The sequence below is a fragment of the Manacus vitellinus genome, unplaced genomic scaffold, assembly GCF_001715985.3.
Source record: "Manacus vitellinus isolate BGI_N305 unplaced genomic scaffold, ASM171598v3 scaffold_95_pilon, whole genome shotgun sequence".
In the NCBI taxonomy this organism is placed as follows: domain Eukaryota; kingdom Metazoa; phylum Chordata; class Aves; order Passeriformes; family Pipridae; genus Manacus; species Manacus vitellinus.
In genome coordinates this window covers 159,657-183,262 of record NW_021940896.1, presented here as the reverse complement: position 1 = coordinate 183,262, position 23,606 = coordinate 159,657, and the positions used below count along the sequence as shown (strand labels likewise).

Here is a 23,606-nt window from a genome sequence, read left to right as displayed (position 1 = left end):
AGATACAGGTCAAAAATAAAACTTGTCTGATACAATTCAGAGACATGACATATCATGAGTATTTGTAATAGATGGGAATTCCTTGCTTGGAAAGTATCCATGCAAATATTTGTAGAAGTATTTATGTGGAAACTGAAATAATGCCTGGAAAAATTGGTGCTAAATTAACTTGGATTAAAGCTTCTCAGCCTAATGGCATATAATTGCAGTGAGCTGGACTGTGCACTGCAGTACTTGTGTTCACCTACCTCAGTGGAAGTGAGTTTCCTCATGTTCTTTCTCATTCCATTTCCAGTCAGTATGTATTTTTTTGTGTTTGGAGAAAATGCAGATTTTATGCAGATTTTGTCATTCAAGGATTTTCAGCATAGGTGAGATTTAGACTACTCATTGTCACTGTGAGGTCCTCACTTGATCCTTTTCCCAAGAAACAGTCCAGGGTTCAGTCCCAGCTTTGACTGGATGCAGAATCCAAGTAGAACTACCCGAGTAGCTGAGCCAAGGTTTGCAAGGCTCGTTATACACTTGGCAGTGTCTCTGCACTTTCACATTTGGTTTAGCTGGACATTGTGGATGAGCATTGTTTGGATAACAAATCTGTACTTTGAATTTGTGGTCTGGGTGTGTAGTTAGTGGCATCATTCCAGCAGAGACAGGCCCCCTCCTGCTGGGTTTGATCGAGATACAGTGGGGAACAATAGTAGTAAAGACACAGCAGCAGGAACTTTATCCCACTGGGTGTGATCTCAGGTTGCTAAATGAACTATATTTTATCTGTGCCACTGCACCTTTGCTGCTACAGTTACTAATTTAATGCAGTTATATTAAATTACTGTGTGTATATGGACATGTGCTGTAGTCACACTTCCAATTTCATTACTGACATATCCCCAAATGGAGCTGGTGCAGAGTGTTAACGTGGCTCACCTTCCATCTTGGCTGCAGCCATGAATCACCACAGTGCTGAAATTTGGTGATTTATTCCCCTTTTTCCTGTGGCAAGTCTTACTTGACAGTAAAAAACTAAACCTAGAAATGTTGAGGTACTTTTCTCTCTGCAGGCACAGCGATAAGTAATTGAGAAAGAGTTATTTAAAGTTTTAAATCTTAATGAACCAAGAATCCTTTTTGGCTTTTAACTTGTTTTGAAATGCTTGATTTCAGAAGTAAGCAGTTAGTAAGAACCAATCACTTGTTCTCTATTGCAACTAGACTACAGAGACAATTGAATAATAGGAATTCGGGTAATTTTTCTGACTGTAGCCCCCAACTCAAGTTTTAAATAAGTAACTAAATCAGTAAATAACCAAAAGGTCCCATGGGCTGTCATTTATCTGTAAGATAAATCTGTAAGACATCTGGTAAAGTTACAGAGATGTAATATTCCACTTTAGTCCTGCTCTGAACAGTTCAGGGCTATTACAAATTCCTCTCTTTTTCAACACCAGTTTAATAATGACAAAGTTCAGATCTGTGATGCTTTAGGAACAAACCTCCACTGATGCTTTCACTGAGGCTGGTGTTGAGGACCTTCCTCACTGAAATCCTGGGAGAATGGAGTGGGATGGTTTCATGTTGGAGTGTCAGAGCTTTTCCCCAGGATCTCCTCCTGCCGGGAGCCCGTGGAAGGTGAGCCCTGCCCTGCCCTGCGGTGTGGGCACTGCTTGGAGAGTTGCCATAGGGGCCAGGTTCTAGCTGTGGGCTCCAAGAACTTCATGTATGATTAATGTTAATTGCCCATTTTGCATGGATGGCTTTTTTCCTGCTGCTGAATTGGCTCCTGTTGCCTTTGATGTGGCCGGTGATCCGATGTCCTGCCATGGTTAGACAAGTGATCAGTTTGCCAGCACGGAGAGGAGACAGAATCAGGTTGCTGCGAGGTCAGGGTTTGCTTCTCTTCTTAAACACTGAGAGGTCAAGTAGAGTTTAACTACCATTGGCATCTTTGAAATGTTGTAATAAATGCCAAAGCAAGGAGATTATTTTAAGTCCACGCTACAACTTAAAAAATCTGAAGATAATGGGAAGGAATTTTAACTCATCAAGATGTTATATTTTACTGGTAAAAGCTTCGAAAAGTTCCTTTCACAATCACTAGGGGGTATTTAATGATCGTTGGAGAGTGGAAAAATTTGAATTTGTGGTTCCTGTTGCAGTTTCAGGAAAGTAAGATTGGGGGGTGTTGTGGTTGAAGTTTTTAAGTGTTGTTTTTGTTGTGTTTTCTTTTTTCCTAGCACTTGCACCAGTTACTGCCACTATTATCAGGGCAATTTACACAGCAGGTCATATACAACTTGTGTATTTCTCCTTTAAGCCTAATAAAACATGTTGCCACTGAAGAAATCTGTGATACATATGAGAGCTTCCTAAATCACTAGCCTAGCATATTTTTATACCAAATAGCTCAAGCCTCATGAAATCAATAATTAATTTATTAACTGGGGGTATCTTTTGAAAAAAAAACCCTAAAATCAGCAGTCTTGGCCAGGCTGCTCCTGCCAATACATAAATAGTTGATGACAAAAATGAAAAGTGTAGAAGTAAAATTCAGATCTTAACGATCAAAGTATCGGGTACCTCATCTATCACAACTTGGAATAAACATATCACAGAAAGTGTCATATCTCATTGACACTGCAAAACAGAAAGCTTTCCCTTGTTATCTCCCGAGCTGCCAAGGCTGCAGAGTTTATAGGCTGCTAAGATAATGTGCTGGTGGGATCCACTTCACTTGCAGGAATATGAAGTACTGTTGAAATATATTTCTACTTGGTTTATTCTTTGCTCTCAAGAGGGTAGGGTACTATTTCAGTTCCTCTAAAGAAGCTCAGAGAATGAAAAGCGAAACATCAGGATAAATTATGCTAAATGGTGGACTAGACCCCAGAGGAAATCAGGCTTCTGTGGTACAGTATTCCTCCATTTATCTCACAAATGTTACATCTAATGTTAATTTTGTAAAGGGGAGGCATTCAAAGCTTCATCTGATCCTTTTAATTATAGTTTTAGTCCTATAGTGTTATTTGTCAAGCTCATACCATCATAACTTACTTTTCTAGTTTTGGCAGACCATTCAGACAGATAATATTTTGGCCGACTAATACATAACATTTTATTTCACAAAACACAAATAACCTAGTAATTACACTCCAAAACTTAACAAATAATTGCCAGCAAGCAATTACCATTCAATTAAAGAGTAATTACATGGTTATTTGTGCCCTGTAAAATAAAGCATTACTGAAATCAGCAGTGCAATCAATATTTTAGCAGAAACAGGATGCTGCAGTGATGGACCTTTCAACCTGTGCTGATTAAATTGTCATCCAAATAACAGTTTCCTAGTTAAATCACCACATGTTTATTTGTGTTGATTAATATGCAAATTCACTTCTGATTCTAGTAAATCTCTTATATTTAAGAGCACAAAAGTAGAGCATTATCATACATCAACAGTGATGTGCTCTGTGTTTCCACTGATTAATTACATTTCACAAAGCATTGATGAATTTGTGGATTTTATGAAATATAGTTGTCTATAATGAGCATAAAATAGAGTTACGAAAGATGGAGCTGATCAGTAATTTTAAGAAAATCACAAAAATAACCTAATTTCATGTTTTGATTCAAATTAAAAATCCTTGGGATATCTAGGGAATATATAAAACTTTGAGAGGAAAAATAATAAAATTAGATCTCAACAGGAGAGGCAAATAAAGAAGAAAACAGACATTAATGAACAATTTCACAACATTTTACTGTATAAATTTTAACTGTCAGACATACTGCTTATGATGTAATTTATTTTCTGGCAAATTTAATTTCAAACAAAATTAAAAAAATGAACAACATTCAAATTAGTTCATATTTCTCTTTCAAGAGTTAGTGATTTTTCAGGGGTGGGGTGGAGAGGATGGGAAGAATAACTACAGATATAGTATAAATGCAGGTAGAAACCCCAAAACTTCCAGTCATCTTCACTTCCAAGTAATTGATAACCCAAGGAGTTTTTGGGGTTTCTTTTTGAGAGATACTAATAGAATTTTAACGAGTAGAGACTTTGAGCTGACCTTATTTAGTAAAAAGAATAAGATTCCTGAAGTTATAAATGAGAAACAGTGTTTTACTTCTGTTTTAGTTTCCATGGTCTTCACTTGGGACCGTAACTTTTGTATTTTAAAATGTTTTTAAGAGATATCTAGAAACCAGCAGTTTCTAACTGCGTTAACATCAGTTTAGATTTGAGTAAAATTTTCCATTCACATCGTTCCTATTGATGGCAAATATAAAATTTGTGCAGAGATTTTAGACCCTCAAAGAAACACAGTTTGAAGCTGATTGTTCCTGTTTATGCTTCCTTTGTTACCAGCGAGGAAAAGATTTTTCCGCACTTCTGGAATGTGTAACTTTCTCGAAGGAGATAAAGGAAAAGGTGAAAAAGAAAACGCAGTAAAGGAGCAGGATGTGACAAAAGATGATGAGAAATGATATTAAATAAAGTTAATATTTATATGCTAATGCTATTAGCATTTATATGCTAATACTTACATAATCACAAATTATGTCTTACTCTCCTGAAATGATAACTCTGCTTGCCTTGGCGTTGCTGTTCAGTGCTCGTATTAGCAATTTTCTCTCAATTGTGGGGGTTAGATGTGTTTTAAACAGTAAATGTGAAACTTGTTGGAATCCTAGACCTCATAAGACGATAAGAGGGAATATTTGGGAGTGTTGAGATGGACCAGTGAAATTCCATTGCTTGGTGTTGCCAGCCCTGGCCCTCACGTCAGTGCACCCACAACACAAAGTAAATCCCACAGAAACCTGGAATCTGCTAATGCTTTCTTTCCTCTGTGCATCTCTTATTAAAAAACAAGATTTCGTGCAGACCTTTGTATCCTGTTTCTGTGAAATTTCTGGTTTCACATTTGAACAGAAATGGCAGAAAATTTATTTCTGGCCAGAGCTGGAATTGTTTGGATTCAGATGTGGAACCGAGATGCTTTCTGTGAGTTCTGGTGTCCTCCCAGGCTAAAGGTCTTGCTTTGTGATGGGTGACATGTCTCTGTGATCTCCAGGGAATCCATCTGGAAGTGCAGGGCATCTGGGCAGTGCTGGGAGCTCTTGACTTTGTTTCCTTGGGTCAGAACCAGACACGGGGCAGTGAAGGTGTTCTCATGTGAACTGCAGAACGCAGAGCTAAAGACCCAGAGGGTCCTCTGCAGGTGTGTGAAAGTCATCTCTAAGCAGCAGCCAGCCTGGAGTTTTTCATTTAAAAGCTAAAATTAAATTAGAGACAAAGGACTTCAGATTTTATTTGAACAGATTCAGCTGGGAACAATTCCATTCAAATTATTACGGCTGCAGCTGTAGAAGTAAGCCCAGAATCCGGCCTCTAGGAGTTGCTGCTTTATAGTAATAGTCACTAAAAGGGTTTGAGTAGGTTAGAAGTACACTTTTCTTCATGTCTGCTCATGGTATAATGCAGAGAAACACCTTAAGATCTGCTCTGGTGAACCTCTGGGCTCGGAGTCAGCAGAGCCATCCACACCAACTGTTGTCAGGGCAAAAACTGCATAACCAGGGGTGTGAAACTCCTCTGTCCCCCCTCCCCGTCCTCTGAAAACACAAATCATAAATAAAAAGTCTCTTCATAAAATCTTCTAAAGCTGTTTGTTGAATTTTGAAATGTTTTTCTGAGATTAATATCAACATATGGAGTTTTCTGCAGAAGATTTGTTAGTGTTTGAGCTTGAGCAGAGAATGTTTTGTTGTTTTGTTTTGTTTTTTTTCTTCTGTTGGAGAAAGCTGCTAATTTTAGCTGGTTTGTAGTTGTTTGTTTTTTTTTTTTTCCAGGGACAATAAGTGCCAGCTAAGCACTTAAACATGCCTGTGGATAAGCACAGGTTTCTGTAATTCAAAAGAACAACGACTCTTGTTTGTTTAAAACCCCCACGTACCAGCCTAATACTGTCTGTTAGACAATATTGTTGAGCAGGGGATGATTTCAGCAGGTGATTTTAATAGAAAATGCACATGTGCATCAGACTTCCTGTGGAAATCAACTGCTCTTATTTTAGGTTTACTTTATTATAACCCAGCGAGTCGAGGCTCTTGTAACCAGCTTTACTGCACAGCCATCACAGGATGATAAACAACTGAAAGCATCAAAAAGAAAAAAATGCAAAAAGTACTGAATAAAATGAAATACAGAATGGACAAACCTGAAACTAAAAGAGGGGGGAATGGTTTTATAGAGATAAAATAATAAACAAAAAAAAAAAAAAGATTTTGTGCTACTTTGATGTACAGTAAAACAAAATAACAGTAGCACGGTGTGAAAAATGAACAGGTTAATGGTACCTCTGTGTGGTGCTGCTGGAAGTTGTCTTCATTGAAATGCAGAGTTTGTTGTACGTTGATGGAGGGCTTTGCCACTGTAAGTTGATCGAGCGAAGTTTAACTTAAATTTCTTTGTGAGCTAGGAGTCATTTTGGAAATGTTTTCTATTCAAACCTCATTCATTGTTGCAGCTTAGTTATTTTATACAGTGTTTCACTCCATGTTGTCAAAAGCTCCATTATTCAACAGAGTAAAATCTGTTTTGACCAAAGAGAAGCAGCAATGCTTTTCCAAACATGAGGAGGTTGCATTTTTATTAGCTGGCTTGGGGAAGAGTCGATTCAAATGGGTTTTTGGCCTGTAAATCTGTATTATGATGGCAGCTGTGCAGGATTTACATGTACACACCGATGTAAGGGATAAATGTGGTAGTGGAAAACAAGAGTTCAATGGAACCAGTCTGTAAATGGACCTTTAACATTCTGGATTAAAATCTGCAGCCATTATTCATAAACTGGTGAAGAGGTGGTGAGTTTTTTGCTAGGTTGGGTTGACATTCTTCATTTAATCTGTAGTAATGAAAACCACCAGTCATAATCTGTGAAAATAAGTGGTCAGTTCTGGCACAGCTCAGTGCTAAATTATCTCTGCCCCTTCAAAAGTGGGCAGTTACCTGCCATCATTCCCAAGGCAATGTTTGAGATGATGTTGCATTCAGAGTTCCAATTTCTCATCTTTCAGCATCACAGCTTTTAGTTTTTTGTGGTGCAGGTGCATGGCCCAGACCTTGGAGCAGTTACTGCTGTGACCCCTCTCCACCAGCCACCTGTAAGGTGATGGAAGCCCTGGATGATGGAAGAGCTTACTGTTAGCTCCTTTAAAATCTGTGCAATTCTGTGTTTAATCAAATTATCTTTTCTTAGGCAAGAATTTCTGATTTTTATTTTTTTTTGGTATCACTGATGGTTCATATATTTTGTACAAATCGATGCCGTTGTGTCATCAGCAAATATTTCCGAAAGAAAACGAGTTTTCATTTATGCTCTTATTTCATCAGCTCACGCCCTGGCAGACCCCCCAAGCGTTCCCTAGGAGTTGCCATACAAGAAAATGCACGTCTCCTGCCCCACGGAGTTCCAGGCCTCTTATCACCAGGACTTATCTCTCCGACAGGTAATAAAATCCATCAGATGATCAGCCTCATCTCTTCATACTGCACAGCAGTTAAAATAAACTAATATTGATCTAACTGCCTTGTCCTTCAGGGCTTTTTCAGGCTTTACCAGAGGTTACGTTATTGGATTTTTTGAGTGTTCATGAAAACTCTGTTTTGTTGCTGCAGTGACTGAAATCTAATGGATTTGTAATTTAGTTCTTTATTAATTGTAATTTCCTTACAGGAAATTCCATTAAATGTGTTATTTTAGTAAAAGAAAAAAAAAACCTGAGAAAATGAACTATTGTCTCAGAGCCCTGTAGCAGCATTTCTTCCTTTGAAATGTGTGTGTTTTAGTTCTCGTGGGATATGAGCAGCGTGGCTAATGTGTGTTGTATTGTAACACCATTAATGTATGCTGGGAGATAGAGAAATGCTTGTACGAATTAGAGAAGAAACACTCTTGAAAAGCAGATAAGTCCACGTTGCCACAGTGGATTGTACTTTAATAATCTGCTTTCAGTAACATAATACGAAAAAAGTAGCATGAAAATATGTGAAATTATAAACAAGCCCTAAACATAATCTAATGCATAGTATTTAATTTCACTTCATTAATTTATTAATAGAGTTTAAATTAAATCTTGTGCTATCCTGATGAGTGTTTTAATTTTTTATTAATTGCTGTATGCTAAAGGTAAGTTGATTTTCTTAATAAAGCTATATCCACAGACTGTATTCATAAAAGTCATTGCTTAAACATTCAACAGGCTTAGGAGTTTTAAGATTACTGTCGAAGTCCAGTCTAAATATATTGTAACTCCATAATAACCAAACCTGGTGAAGTGTTTAGGAGAATATAAAGTTGTAGAATATGTTACAGGAGATGCAGAATTAAAAAAGATTATTTCTAGGAGTGTAGTGATGTCTGTCCTGGTCTGACACTGCAGAACCCGTGCACTGCAGTCGAGGGCCTCGGTGGTCTTGGTGTTCTTGGGGGTAACACAGGGAAGAGGTTTAATTTTTTGTACCTCTGTAATGTTCTCAACTCAGGGACTTCATGGATTCGGTGTTGATGTTTGTATTGATAGGAAAGCACAAGAACCACCTGGCACTGATAATTTCTTCTCTGAAATCCAGAATATTCCATATTACTTTCCCACTCTGTGTGAGTTTGCAAATAGGACATCAGATTACGCAGACTGCCTTGTTGCTTTAACCTGGGTAATATTTTAGGATGTGCAGGGTGTGCACATTAAACTCATATCATAGACACATTCTGTGTCTCACAGATATTTTGAGTAAAAGATCTTTTAAGTTGAATTTCTAGGCTGTTGGAGGTTGTTTGGAGTCTGAAGTGATGAGGAGGATGCGTCCCACTGTGTTTAACACACGGGTTTCAGGAGAGGATTGACTTGGGGGGGGTGTCTTTCAGCCGAGGCCTCTCTGACCTTGGGAGCCGCCTGAGAAAACCTGTGTGTGACCCAGTGCCAAAAGCCCCAGACAATGTGCCTGGAGCAGCTGAAAGGGAGCTGTGGGAGCAGCTTGTAGGCGGGAGAAAATGCCCATCTCCAGAGCATCCCGGTGTCACCGAGGGCCCGGGCGAGACGGGTCCCCGCGGCCGGGGCGGCCCTGACGCCAGCCCACGGCAGGACAGCTCCACTGGTGCCCCATGGCCTTGTCACTCAGGAGTCAGAGCTCCTGGTGGGGGTTTGTGTTGGTGTATCTTGTTTATTAAGGAAGAATGATGTAAAATTTGAGGGAGTTTCCGAGTAAGGAAAGATGCTGAAAGAGCCACTTGTGAACACAGTGGGGATTTGAGCTGTTGTAAACTTGATGGAGCACCTGGGATAAGAAGCCCCCATTAGCTTTATTTATACCTATTTACACTTAATTACTGGGTGCCTTCAACGCTGCGATTTGATTCTTTCCTTTTGGCTGAACTAAGAACAAAATGGGTTTTAACACTTCTCACAGAACAGAGGTTTCTCTTCCAGACTTCCGAGTGGTGGATAATAGACTGAAATAAAAGTTGCAAGGTTATTAACCTCTTGCCTACTGGCTGAGTGAGACCATAAACATCAATTTGTGTTTATGATCTCACTTGCATAGAATTTGCTGTGTTTCTGACAGTTCCAGCCCACAGAGTCTGTGTGTAAAGCTGAATCTATTCCTGCCCCTGCTGTCCCTGCTCAGTGACCACGAGCTCGGTGCAGGTTTCTGCACAGAGCAGGACCAGGGCCAGGACGGAGACTGAGGAGAGTTTGCAGCATGGTAGGGCTGGATCCACCCCTTCCAGTAAAGGGGACGCTGATAGTGAGGCAAGGAGGACTTTTTACATCTTGGTGATTTCTTTGTTTACTTCCTTCCTCTATCTGTAGTGTAACTACCAAAAGCATTTCTTCTGAATGTCCTCTTGTCCAGTCCTCGATACTCCCCTGTGTCTGATCTTGCCCATTCTTCCTACAGCACAGATATGCAGATGCTTATGTTAATCTGCTTACATTATTGTAATTAAAAAACCCTCACTCACTATTCTTATGTTGCTCCCTCATTTTCTAATGTGTCAAACTGAGTTGTTTTCTTCAGATAAACTCATTTTAGTAGCAGGTTCCACATCAGCCAATGCAGCATGATTCAGCCATCCATTGCATTTTTTCATTTTTACCTCCTCTTTAGTCCTCTGTCAAGTTAAAGTGAAGGAGTTGTCACTAGTGAGATGGATGGGTCTCAAGAAGTCGCTGTTCTGGCTGCAGAGCTCCCAGCTCTGTCTGGAGGGGGTATTACAGAGTGATGATTAGTAACTTCCTGCAGACTCCGCCGAGCCATCTGTGTTTCCACTCCTTGAAATGTGCTGTTATTTTCATCACCCATTTGGTTTGTGTCAGCTCAGTTTACATGGTCATTTTCACATAATAAACAGGTAGTTAAATTAGGCACACTGCATTTCCCAGTGTGGAGTGTATTTTTTTGACCTCTTGGCAAAGCCAGCTACAACTACTCTTATGCATAAGTAACTTGTGAAGGAGCTGTAAGTGAAGCCTCGACCTTTTTAAGTGTTTGTAGGTACTTTCCACCTTTGGGGAATGGGAGTATTTGGGTTATGTTTGGGTTACTGCTGTGCCTGAGAAAGATGAGGTGGTGTGTCTGGGATGCACGGAAGGGCTGGTGGAAACTGTGCCCTAAGTGCATCCTTCAAGAGCCGATATTTAATTACTGTCTATTTTATGTTAACTTAGGAGAAAGTGTTTTTCTTCTTGTATTGGAGTAGGAAATGTGGAAATCAGCGTGGTGCCCCTGCCTGCTGTGAGGGCAAAGGAAAAAACCTGCATGTCACAGAGGGATGGGCATCAAAGGCTCAGTCCTTCAAACAATGCCGTGGGATGAAGTGACATTAACAAAAAAGAGCTTTATCTCCTATTAATGTACAAGTCTTTATCTTCAGTGTATCCTAAGAAGACAGTTGGGACTTATTTATGGAGCAGATGCTCAAGGAAGTTTCGAGAAGTTTTAAGGAAGGAAGTTTTGGAGTCTGAACCAATAGTTTGCTGTGTGGAGAGAAGCTGAAATCTGTTACTTGATTTAAAGCAGTAGTTCAGCAAACTGTTGATATGGAATGAAGCTGAAAGAGTAGTTGAATCTTTTGATAGTTTTCTGTGCAACTTCATTCCTCCTACCCTTCATTTAGGTTGTCCTCAAAAAAATTTAAAAAACCAATCTATGAAGTCTTCATTGCAATTTTTCTCTATTTAGTTTGTAGAATGGCTGCTGTTATTTCAATAAAATAATTTTGGGGGCTGCTTCATTATGGTTTCAAGGTATTGGAGAGGGTGGCTCATGAAGAAAATCATCCTGTCACTAGAACTCTATTAGATTGTGGTCCAGGTCACAAACCTGCTGTCTGGGTCAGGTTTTTTCATGTGGTAGGACGAGCATCACTCTGACTGCACTTGAGCTGGGAATCCTGCAGCTGGAGCTGGAAACTCTACATGAGTTTCCTTGAAGTGATCTTTTTTTTTGCATAGACAGTTAAAATAGACACTGTCTCATTAGCTGTTTTCTAGAGTTTTTAAGAATGTAATAATTAAAATATTGACCTGTTTGTACAGGTACAAGTACTTTTTTCAGCACAGTTTTGTCTTATTAATAGTTAAAAGAAACTGTTGTGAACTTAATCTTTCAGGTAATGAATATTTTAGTGAAGTTAATATTTTAATAGCTGTACCAAGTCACATCATTGTGGGATCCAAATAAATAAATAACTCACAAGATTATGATAGCTTTATGTGTTACTTCAGTTTATCAGTGGTATCAGCAACCACTTAGTCTTTCTATAGGAAAAGCAGGATAAAACAGTATTTGCTGCAATCTTAAGGCACTTGGATTTGGCATATACATGTTAGAGGAATGAGTGAGACTGATCCCACCTCTTGGGGTGTTTAATGTGGAATCACTGGGGCTGGCAGGAGTCTGGAGCCTCTGGGAGCAGGGGATTGTGGCATTAAGGGATCCCTTTTCTTTCCTAGAGTACATTTTTGTGTGTTTACATCCTATTTCTGTGGCTCATTTCGCTGCTTACCATTACCTTTTTTTTTTTTTTTCAGTTGTCATAGATGTCATTTCAAAGTTCCATTTATAATGAGAAACATATGCAGGACTTTGTCATTGTTGGCATTACCTGGCTTGGTAGAAATTATTATTTTTAATCAAAGGCAAACGTACTGATTAAGGATGCCACAACACTCTTCTGCCTATGGGAAACGTTAACAGTTTATAAATTGTTCTTGGTGACAATTCAGTAGTGAATTACTTTGATATATATGGCTAATAAATTAATATGATTAAGTTAATGAGTAGTACAAGTGTTGCCAAACTCCACTCGTCGGGCTTTTAATGCTGCTCCACATTTGCAGCTCAAGCTTCCCCCTGTGGTGAGAGGATCAGTGCTACCTACGCACTGTCATTGTGATAAATGGCATATCCCACAGTGCCCTGCACTCCATCTGCTCTGTCCCCAAAATGAGAAATATTTTATACAAATCACACACTCAGAAGCTCAAAGGACTGTAGAAAGATCTATTTTTTCAAACAATAATAAAAATGCATACATCTCTTTAGCAACTCTTCATTTTTACTGTCATAATGAATGCAGATGGATTTGGGAAATGAAAGCTCATGTGAGTAACAGAGGAAAGTTATCCACTACACAGTAAAGCTGACAAATAAGTTACATGCGGGCTCTTTTATTTTATCATGGAATGTTCTTAGATAAAAAATGATGTTAGAACATCTATTTAACTGGATTTTAAAATTAAAGACCATGTGTGCTGCATGATTGAGTACCACCCATCTCATGCCAGCGAATTTCTGTGCTGAAAGGAGCATGAATTGGAGTGAATGAGGAATGCAGGATCATATCATTACTCTTTAAAATAGAGCCATTCAGTAGAGTTCAGATCATCTAAGAACTATACTTGGTGGCTGTGAGTCACTCCTTTTCTCTTTTAATATTATCTTTCTTTAGGGATCCATTTTTAGTGTCTGCTTTATCTGGGTGGGACATTAGATTTTTGACAAATGAATAGCTAAAGCTGTTGAGATTTTGCTGAATGGTTAACCTTGTTGTAAATTTAATTTACACGTAGCCTCAGCTACTAATTACTGTCCAAGAAGTGTGAAACTCAGCAATATACTTTCATTTTCATGCATTTGTACAGATTTTTTTTTTTTAAATTTGATCCTGCCGAGTTCATACATCTTTTGTGACGACAAAGTTCAGCCAAAGTGGTCACGCTGAGAGAATTAAGACTGTATCGTCTTGACACTCAGGGTAGGTCTGTTCTGAGTTTATCTTGATTTTTCAGAAGGAAAGGAACCATTTGAAAAAGTTGGCCGAAGTGTCACAGAGTTGGCGAAACCAGTGAGTTTTCATCTGTCTGTTTTTATAATCTGTGACATTCTTTACTACCAGCTTTTCTGTTCCTCTCCTGTCAGATGGCACTGAGGTCTGTAGTGATCATAATACCTGTCTGCTTCTCAATCACATCTTTGACTGACTTTGAAACTGTTATAGCTCTTTTAAGTAACATTAAGAAATGCCCTGCAGTCAAAAATAGCATCAGGAGATATGAAAGATTTATCTTCAGCACTCCCTGCTTTCTGGAGGACTGTTTTGGCAGCAATACTATTGTTATTGAATAGGTTTGGTTAGGTTTTATTTTCCTTTACAAAAACTTTGATAAAGTTGAACAAATAGTTACTGTTTTCAGTACCTTTAACCAGTATCACAGGCAAGTGTATTTAAATGTCTCAGGAGCATAAGGATCCCAGATTGCACATTGTACAGTCCTGCATTTTAGTGTAAGAACTGAAGTTTTATTGTCATTCCAGAATTTTTACATTCCTGCTGCTGAAGAATGGCTTATTGATTTAGCTGGTTACAAGGCTCATCAGGGGCATTGTAGGGTGATAATTCTCCTGCAGGCAAATGGAGCATCTTCAGGTTCTGGACTGTCACCTTCAGGGACATAAGGGCTGTTCATGATCCTTCATTTTAAAGGAAGCATATTTTATGCTAACACTAGAAATTAGAACCTTGTAGCAAACACCATGAAAGACAACCAACATCAGTCCTTGCTGATTCCCCTACTCAGTTTTAGATGTATCTAGCAGGTTTTCAAAGGACCTGTTAAGCTCAAGTTATCTTCACACATCTGTCTTTAGCTAAAAGGTGCAGTTGTAACTGATGGGGTAAAAGGTCTCTGGTTGCAGAAGAATGTTGACCCATCATCTCTTTGCAATGCTAAAAGCTACTACATTTACATAAGTAATATTCTCTTCAAATGCAGCGTTCAGATCTGGATTTAGATTTGAGTGGTGTGGTTTCCTAAAGGAAAGCTTTATAAAGCTGTATTGCAGCAAAATTCTTGGTGTAACAACACTGGTGCAAATTGGGCAGAAAACAAGGGAATAAATCTGAAGAAGTATGTATGTAGTGTACTTAAATGTGAGTATTTCCACAGTTTCAGTTCTGGTCAGGTATTAAACACTTTAAATGTGATTTAGCAGCTGTTGTGCTCTGGTTCTTGTCCTATATCCTAAATGAGGGAAATGCTTCAGTATGCTTTTAAAATTAGGCAAACAAGTAATCCCATTGATTTGGATTGGATTACTTGGTTGCTTAAACATAAAGTGTTTTGCTCCTTATTGTGGTGTTTTGGAGAATATGTTCTGTAAGTGCTCTTTTGCAAAATTGTGAATTCAGTAAGTGCTTGGTCGATATTCCCTTGTGGTTGTCCTGGTGATCTCATCCTTCTGCTGTCTGTGTGGAGTGGGGTTTGCTTTGAAAAAAAGTTGGAAAAAAAATTTAACGAAATTGCTGCTGATTGGGAATTCACCTGAAAGGTGATGGGGTTTTGTTCTGTTTTGGCCACATTGAGCAACTCGGAGTGTAACCAGGAGGGGCCAGTTTGGGTTGGTCTGTGTAAAGTAGAGAAAAACTGTCCTGTTAATCTGGGAGAGAAGAATTTGGCATTTTTTTTTAATGCATTTTCAGCACTGAAGGCTGTGCCTTGCTGTTCTCTCTGGAGCAGCTGCTGATCTCCCAGGATCAAACCTTCCCTTCAGAGAAGGTACGGCGGCTGCAGTTGGTGTTTCCTCCTGCACAGGAAGAATGTGCTCTTCTTTCAGCCCTTCCCAGGCAATAAAACATGAAGCCATGTGCTGGCAACAAATTAGGATTGGTGATGAACAGGAAACATCTCTTCCTGAGCAGTTTGAGGAGGCTCACATTTTTATTTGGAAGCAAGCGGAACTAAAATAGATTTCATTGTCTGATGGCTCTCATTAAGTGACTGGGACCCTATTAAGATTTCACTGGAAATGTATTTGCATTGTCTCAACTATTTTATCACAGTCAGCATTAATTGGTGTAAAGAAAAACAAGCTGACTTAATGAGTGAAGTATCATACCCTGTCCTTTGCTGAAGAGAGAGGCCTCTGGTTTGCAGAGCTGTGCTGGTGGCAACTGGGTTGTACCTGTTTTGGAGATAAATGTAGGACTGGAGTTCTGGAGGATTCAGTCTAGAAACCAAATCCATCCTGAAAATCCCTTGCCAAGAAAAATAATTCCTGGAGCTACCAACATCCTGTGACTTGAATATGAAAAGGTTTTCTTCAGAAAGAGAAGCATTTTATATAATACATGCCTGAATATAAATGACAGACGTTTTATTAGGAAAGGAAAACCTTTATTAAAATATAATGATCTACATTGTTTTTATGTAATCTAATGAATTACAGTAAAACTCTGAGAAATGAGCTGGAAAAGGTAGAGTACTCTCCCATGAAAGCGAGCTATGATAACCTTTTTGTAATTCTTTAACATGTTGAAAGAGTATTTCTACACAGACTTATTAAATTAAGCAAGGTCACCTTTTCATTTTATTAACAGAATTAGTTTGCCAGATCATGGACTTTGATTCTGAAAAATGTGGATGAATCATGCACTAACATATGTCAAGTAGAAAATTGGTTGTAAAATGTTAAATCATTTTGATGCACATTACATCTACATCTTTGTTTTTACCGTTGAACAGTTGTAGAAAATAAAATGTTTAATTACTGGTTTTCACATTTCCATATTGATTCCATGTGCTTTAATAATAATGATATTTCTAAATTGATTATTTCTCCTGACTGGGTCAATCTCAGTCTAATATTTGCATAAAGGGAAGAAAATATTCTCTTTCATAGCAATATAAAATCCTGTTTTTTGACATGCAGTATATAATCATTACCCTGAAAGGTTAACTGTAAATAATAACCAGTGAAACTGGGCATATGCTTAAAAATGAGCACATAGATTACATTTACCAGTGTGACCCCAGTTCAGCAAAGCAGGAATAAAACTGACATCATGTCATGCAAGTTGTTCAGATGCACCCCCAGATCTCTGCATGTGTATTATAGTCTTTTTATATAATATATATGAGGAGAAAAATTATATTTATCAGATGTTACATATATCTAACACAAAACCTTGCTATGATTGTTTATAAAGAGTTTCATAATCATTCCTAATCAAGACAAAAAATGTCATACATCTTTCTAGATTCTTGGAATTAATTTTTTTTTGTGTCTTGGCCTCTCTCACCACCTTTGTTAAAGTAAAAGTAAAGCATGGGATCTGTAACAGAACTGAGAGGACGTGCCAGCAGTAACCCCAAGTTTTCTGTAAATGAGGGAGTTAACAGAGTAGGTTATCTTCATGTTGCATATTTGGTTTCAAATGAAAGTACACTGACATACAGCTGGATCTGAATGTCCCTGTTGTTCTCACATGTGCAGAAGGCCCTTCCTGGTGCTGCAGGGTGCACTTGGCTTGGCCTGGCAGCCACAGAGCAGGTGACTTGATTACACTGAAATCAGGCAGAAAATGTCCTCTTCTGGCCACTCGAGTGAATCAGTCAAATTATCGAGTGGCAAAACTAATTCTTTGCCTTGGGCCATCAGAGCTGCCACTTCCTGTAAGTCAGGCCTTCACTTAGTGTGAAATTGTTTTTTATTTTATTCTCTTTCATTTATTATGCTCATTGCAGCTAATGCAGTGGATGTGAACTGCCCAGTCCACTAAAGCTGTTCCAGGTGTGCTTTGCTGGTGAAACAGGACCCTTCTCCTTTTAATGCACTCCTGACTCTGTTATGATCTATACATTTAAAGTAATATTTCACTTTTTCAGATGAGAACTTGAATGAGGAGAAGAGTTTGAATACGGTTTAAAATGGACTGAAAGTGTGTATGGCTGAGCTTGCTTTTAAAAGCACTCACAATTCAGATGGGTCACATTTTTAAGAACTAGAAATATATCTGCAGTGAATTGTAGGCCAGTACATACTGGTTAATTTGAATGAGTTTGACAGAAAAAAAATACTCCTTTGGAAAGCACTGAATATTGTTTTCAACAGTAAAATATGGCCTTCAGTTCTGGCAGAAACAGAGCTGAGATCTGCTTAAAGCACTCATACAGGTGATATACCCTAGGCAGTAATTGGGTGTATAATTCTGTCCAAATGGCAATCCCTCATCTGACTGTGCCCTCTGGTACACAGCATTAACATCTTCCAATAAGTGAAGAGCAAAACATATGGAGTCTTTTATTTCAAGCAAAGAAAAATCAAAAAGAATAATGAGGATAAAAAGTGAAATGCCTGTGGTGATGGGCAAGGGAAGTTACAGGGGAGTTGCAGAGTGAATCAGAATAGCAAAGCAAAAATAGCCCGAAGGCACCTCCCATAGGCATCCAAATATAGGCTTCCTACATGTGTAGTACAGAAATATATGTATCAGATACTAAAACAAAGGGGCTTGATACAGGAGATACCAGAAATATTGTTTTAACTCCCATTCACACTGTGCCTGGAGCTGGTGAGTGGAAGGAAGGGTGGAAAGAAGTTAAGCAGAGCCTCCAGAAGGAAAGTTGAAAGGCTCACACTGTGATTAAGATGGATGCATTGCTGACAGTGTCGGAGCAACAGCTGCTAAATCTGGGAGGCACTTGAAAGAGTCTCTCTATATTGTTAGATATGGAAGTCAATAGGTTATTTGGGCTAAGAACACCCTATTATTCAAATTCAGCTGACCCAGAAAGCTTTGCCATCTTTCAATGGCAATTCAGAGGGCTTTGCTGTTTAGATGGTGGGTTTAGTACTTCCCTTGTTCTGTGGAGTCCTGTGTAATATATGGATATATTGATCTCAGATTCTTTTCCTGAAATACATCAGCTTAGTCTGTATAAAGCTTCAGAAGGCTGTTTTTTGTTTGTAGCTGGGGTAGATTGCTGAAGACTTGTCACCAGAATCTCTTTTTCAAACCTATTAAACATTAAGGAAATGTACCATGAATTGTTTTGGCTTTCCTGTTTTGGAACTGCTTCATTAAAATTTTTAATTACAGATAATATTTCTTCAGAGTGGCTTATCAGAGTCTGTATTAGCTAAACATGAGTCCTAATCCTGTTGAGAATTTGTGTTCACTGATCGAAAGTTTTCACTGTAGATTTTGCTCAGGAGAATATCCTGAGAAGAGGTTTTTTTGCCCACTGCTATGGGCACATCATTCCCTTTCTGTTGTGTCTCTCCTGATCTCCACTTTTCTGTGGATCATAGTGCTCTGCCTTTCCTCTTTATTTTTTTGCCCTTGACTTTTATGTCTACACCACAATTTGTGTTGACCTTGAGGTTGCCCTCAATTAGCTGAGCCATTCCAGCATCGTGTCCCACACCAAAATCCTCCACACTGAGCTTCTGATTGGAAAAGCAGAGCCATCCTAGAAAATGCTCCGTGGCCATTTTTCTTTTCCTTTCAAGTTAGTGTTTATTTCCAGGCAGTAAAGAGAAGGAGTGATACAAAAGAGGTAGAAATGGGAAGCCATAAATTATGGGGTCACTTTGGGTTGGTTTCCTGTGCTCAAGCCTGCGGTGTCTGTGCCACCTGCACAAAAGAGGAGGATTAGGAAAGGTTAGGATGAGAGAGATAAATCTCATCCCTGAAAGTTCAACAAACCTCTTGGGATCCAAAGGGTGGCTGCCAGGGATCAGAATTAGGAGTTCGATGGATTATGGTCAGACAGCAGGTTAGGTTTGGCTCATGTTGGACCCTGAGGAGGAGGAGGGTGTTGGACAGACTTCTTTGGCTGTCCCCATTCCATGTGGGAATTTATTCTCTGGCCAAAGTTCTGTACTGACAGCCACAAACCAACCTTGCTGTCTCATGGCAGGTGGGAAGTGGTCTGGGTTTGTGGGTAGACAGAGATGAGGACAGTTTGTGGTGTTATCATAAAAGAATGGCCTTTGGTCTCCTTGCTGCTTTCTGTTCTTTTGTACCTCTTTGTTATAATTCCTCAGGTATTTCTCTGATTTTTGCAGTCAGATCTGGAGCAGCAATGGTCCAACTCTGTATTTGTGTAACTCCAGAACTTCTGTGCTGATACAGTGATAATTACAATGAGATAGAAGTAATTTACTGGACAGTAAAATGTTGCTTATTTTTAGGATTTACCAGCTGCCTATTTTTAAAGGATAAGATAAATAGCCACTGTGTTAATTGAGGAACTAGCTGGTCTTGGTAGTGAGCATTTCAGCTGTTTCCTGTTCTCCAGCTCAAGAAGATCACATTGGTCTTCAAAAGAATGTGTGAACTGTGACACGTGATGTGATATTATCACTCAGGTGTTTTTGCTAAATGGCAGCCAGTAGTACAACTACAATACTTGTATCTTCTGAATCATCAAGTTCTTCTTTTATGCATCTGTGAAGTAACAAATGGAATTTTTGCAATGGATTTTGTGGGATGCCATTTGATAGCAATTGGAGAAATTGTTTTTGTGTGTCTAATATGAGTTATCAAGATCAGAGTCATTTCAACAAGAAGTTGAAATAAAAGATAAATATCTTCCTCTTAGTGTTTACTTTAAATCCCAGATTAAAAATGAAACTTTTTCTGAAGTGCAAGATGTTGGCTCATCTTGGTTTAGCCATGACTCTGAAAATTTAATGAGTTAAACTGAGTAGATAGAGTAGGTTGATTTGGTATTGCCAGTCCAGACTTGTAACCATGTCAGTACTTACAGGGGAAGTGGGCTGTGTTTGCCTGTTTCTGCAGGTTTAGATGAAATGGCAGGAGCTGCTGCTTGTTGTCTGAGGAGGGTTCTGCTGGTTGGGCCATTTGGAGATGTCTACATGCTCAGGAAAATGAGAACCTTGTTTTCTCAGTTTGAGACTTTCATTGTGATCTGTGATGAACAATATCTGTAAGTGAAAGGGAATTGGAAGTATCTTCCCTAGGTTAGTTTTAGTTTTGCTTAATGGGTGAATGAAAGGCAGCCTCTTCCCCAGGGTTATTTAACCTTAGAACTTGAACCTAATTAAGGGACTTGAGGTTTTTCTAAAATAGTTTCAAAAACTGAGAATGTTTGAGGCATCTCCTAGTGAGAGGTACCCGGCTCCTGGCACGAGGATGGTCTGGGGGCTCACTCAGGATCTTCTGGCCTCTAGTCCCTGTGGTGCCATTTCTGTATGTCTGGGTTCTGGTTGTCACACGGCTGTTGTCCTGCTTCCACTCCTCCAAAACTGCCAAGAGTTGGATTATGCCATGTGGGGACTGAGGAGGTTGATAAGTCAATAGATATGAAATATTTAGAGGGTGGAAAATGTGTAGTACAGTGAGGCCATGATGATTAGTCATGTCTTTAAAAAATCTTCCACACAACTTCAGGGCATTCTGCCCACATAAGAAGGGTGAGAGCAGACTTTGCACTGAAACTGTAGGGAACTGTGGTAGATTACTTGAAGTTACAGTCCCTCAACATTTGTATTCTATTTGGGATGTCATTTCCAGTAAGCGTTTTAGAAATGTGGTGGTGCAAATAAAAAAGTTTCAGCAAATATTAAATGTAGCCATGAAAACTTTTGTTCCTCATTAAACCATTTCTTGATGTTTCCTGATAGATTTTCATCTAAACACTTGCTAATCCCAGAGCTCTGACAGGGAGGGCCTGCTGAATTAGGCCAACTCCTGCTACAAATAGCTGCTGCACATGAAACAGTAATCATTGCTTTCCAGTCTATTATTAGATTAACTTCATAGGGATTGCTTTTTTCTCCTGTGAGTTGATGCATAAATGACATGCTTTACCCTCCAATAAATCTAACAGCAGAGTGGCTCTGACATGATGTTCATACCCCTTAGTCCCATGACAGATTATTTTTGATGGCTGCAGAAGTTTACAGCAGCTTGAAACCATTAGAATTTAAAGGCATCATTGAAATTTTACAGCGTACCTGCCTCAGCCTCAACAGGGCTCGCGCTGAGCCGAGCGCGGCGCGGCGGCTCCGTGTTGGGATCCCCTGTCACGGGGACTCTGCCGGGGATCTGCTGGTCCCCAGCTCTCTGGAGAGCAGGGAAAACAGCCCTCCAGCTCTGCACCTTCACACTGGCTCCTTGGAGAACGTGTGCTCTGCCCATCGTGCCTGAAACTCTCCTTGAAGACAGCCCTAGCACGTGGGGACACCGCGGTGCACACACAGGACGTCCTGAACATGGGTGAACATACTGGAAACATGTGAACCTTTGGTTCTTGTTAACCTTTTTAAAGGTTTTTATGTTGCTAATGGTCCCTGTTTTCCCCACTTAGCAATAAATCAAAGTTTGCGTTGTTAAATTCAGTTTTAGGAGCACATATGTGCTTTTAATAGTGTTCTTTTCTTCCAGATTTAAGAAGTTTGTTTTTTCCCCTAATGAAACCCAGATAAAGTTAGCAAAGCTCGAGACTTCAAATCCAAGGTGTTTACTGCTATTTATATCTCCTGGGGTTGGTTTTGGCCCTGGTTCTAAACTGTATTTACCTTTTGTTTCCTACAGCTGTCTAAAATTTGCTGCTTTTAGATGTGAGAATCACAACTATAAAATTGCTGTCTGACTTAGTAGGAAGATACACACTGATTTCCATTGATTTAGGGGTGTATGTATGTACGTACCTAAAAAGCATCATGTCAAACTGAGCTCTCTAGATTTCCATAAATCTCTAAATAGATTTCTATTCTGTGAGGTTTCTAAAAAAAGAGATTAAGACTTTTTCATCTAACAGCTCTGGTTTTGTGTTCTGAGCAGTGTGATTGAACCTGTTTGTGTTCTTAACTCCAGTCCTGTAATAGGTATGTCAAGCAGGTTCAGGTCGATGAATCTGGTGTGGAGTAGAGAACTAATCTTAACACAGATCTACTGTAGCCTGACAGGTTTATATTTGACAAATATCCTTTTTAAGGAATGCCATCATAGACAATAAGGTACAAAACCGGTATAAATGGTATATATTGTTGATAGATAAATATAAAGCTCTTCAAAGAAAGCTTTAAGGTCTTTGCTCTAATTAGGCTACTCCTTTTTCTTAAACAAATAAATGAAACAAGTATTTAAGAGTTACATGGATTGAGTCCCTTAGTAAGTTATTTTTGGAAATGGGTTCCAGTTCTGCATATATTGTGGCACAGGCTCCCTTTCTCTCAGCACTCTTTATCATGACTGTCCCTTCCTATGTTTGGGAACACAGAACAGGACAAACATTTCTTTGTGGAAATCTTAAGCTCTGTAGTTTTATGTATCAGTGTGTTTATATTGTAATCTTTCTGGAAATAGGACTGATTTTGTTAGGATAAAATATTTATACCATAAGAGGAGAATAATTAAAAAAGATATTGAGAAAGCATTTGGAGTTTCCAGAGGTGAACTTTTGTTACAGAACTTCGAGCATTAAAAGCCGTACTCATTAAGTCAGGAAAGAGAATTAATACTTCATGAACTCAAGCACATATTAAATTTGGTCTTATTTGAACATCTTGAAATTTGATTTCAGGTGTTTACAGAATTCTTCTACAGAGTCTTGCCTCTGGGATGCTGTTTGAATACCTGAGCTGCCTAAGCTCAGTGTGGTTGCAGTTGGTCCATACACTGTTGTTGCAGGGCTCTGCATAGGCAAGGCTGAGTGGTTTTTGTAGTACTGGGTTCACCTGTAATGTCTGCAGCAGTGGCCTCTGTTCTTTCTCTCTGTATGGATATTTCTACCTATTTTGTGATCCTTAGTTTTATAAATGATGATGAAATGATGATCAGTTGGGATCTGTCTCACAGAACCTTCTGCAGATGAAATAAAAGGTGTATTCACCACAGGGAACATAGAGTTTCAGAATTAGGCCATTTTTCTTCTGACCTGGGAGAGTCAAAACTGAAGGGACCCGAGGATTAATCCATTGTTTTTATCCATATGTAACCTCACAACATGTGGATTAAATCTTCTCTGCACCTGTAGCATAACATTTTCCTCATGCTCCAGATTTATACCTTAACTAAAACCACCGCAGCTTTCTGATGACTTCAAAGACATGAGAAGCCACATTCAGGTTGAAAGCATTTTATTGTTTGTAATTTTTAGCATAGTGCATATTAAATGTAATAACCGATGAGTTTAGGAGGATAATCTATGGCTGTATGCAAGAACTATGCTTCATAAGTTATATACATCTTTAAGAACTGTTAACTTTTATAGAATTTGCT

The 23,606-nt window shown here is 39.0% G+C and overlaps 1 protein-coding gene across 3 annotated transcripts in view; it reads left to right on the top strand.

Annotated features, from left to right (window-relative positions):
• Positions 1-23,606, top strand: part of DACH2 (dachshund family transcription factor 2) — a 212,554-nt gene that overhangs the window by 79,869 nt on the left and 109,079 nt on the right. For all 3 annotated transcript variants that reach the window (XM_018070866.1, XM_018070865.1, XM_018070868.1), the window contains exon 2: positions 7,400-7,515. In XM_018070866.1, coding sequence (XP_017926355.1) covers positions 7,400-7,515 — 116 coding nt within the window. The remainder of the gene's footprint in view (positions 1-7,399; positions 7,516-23,606) is intronic.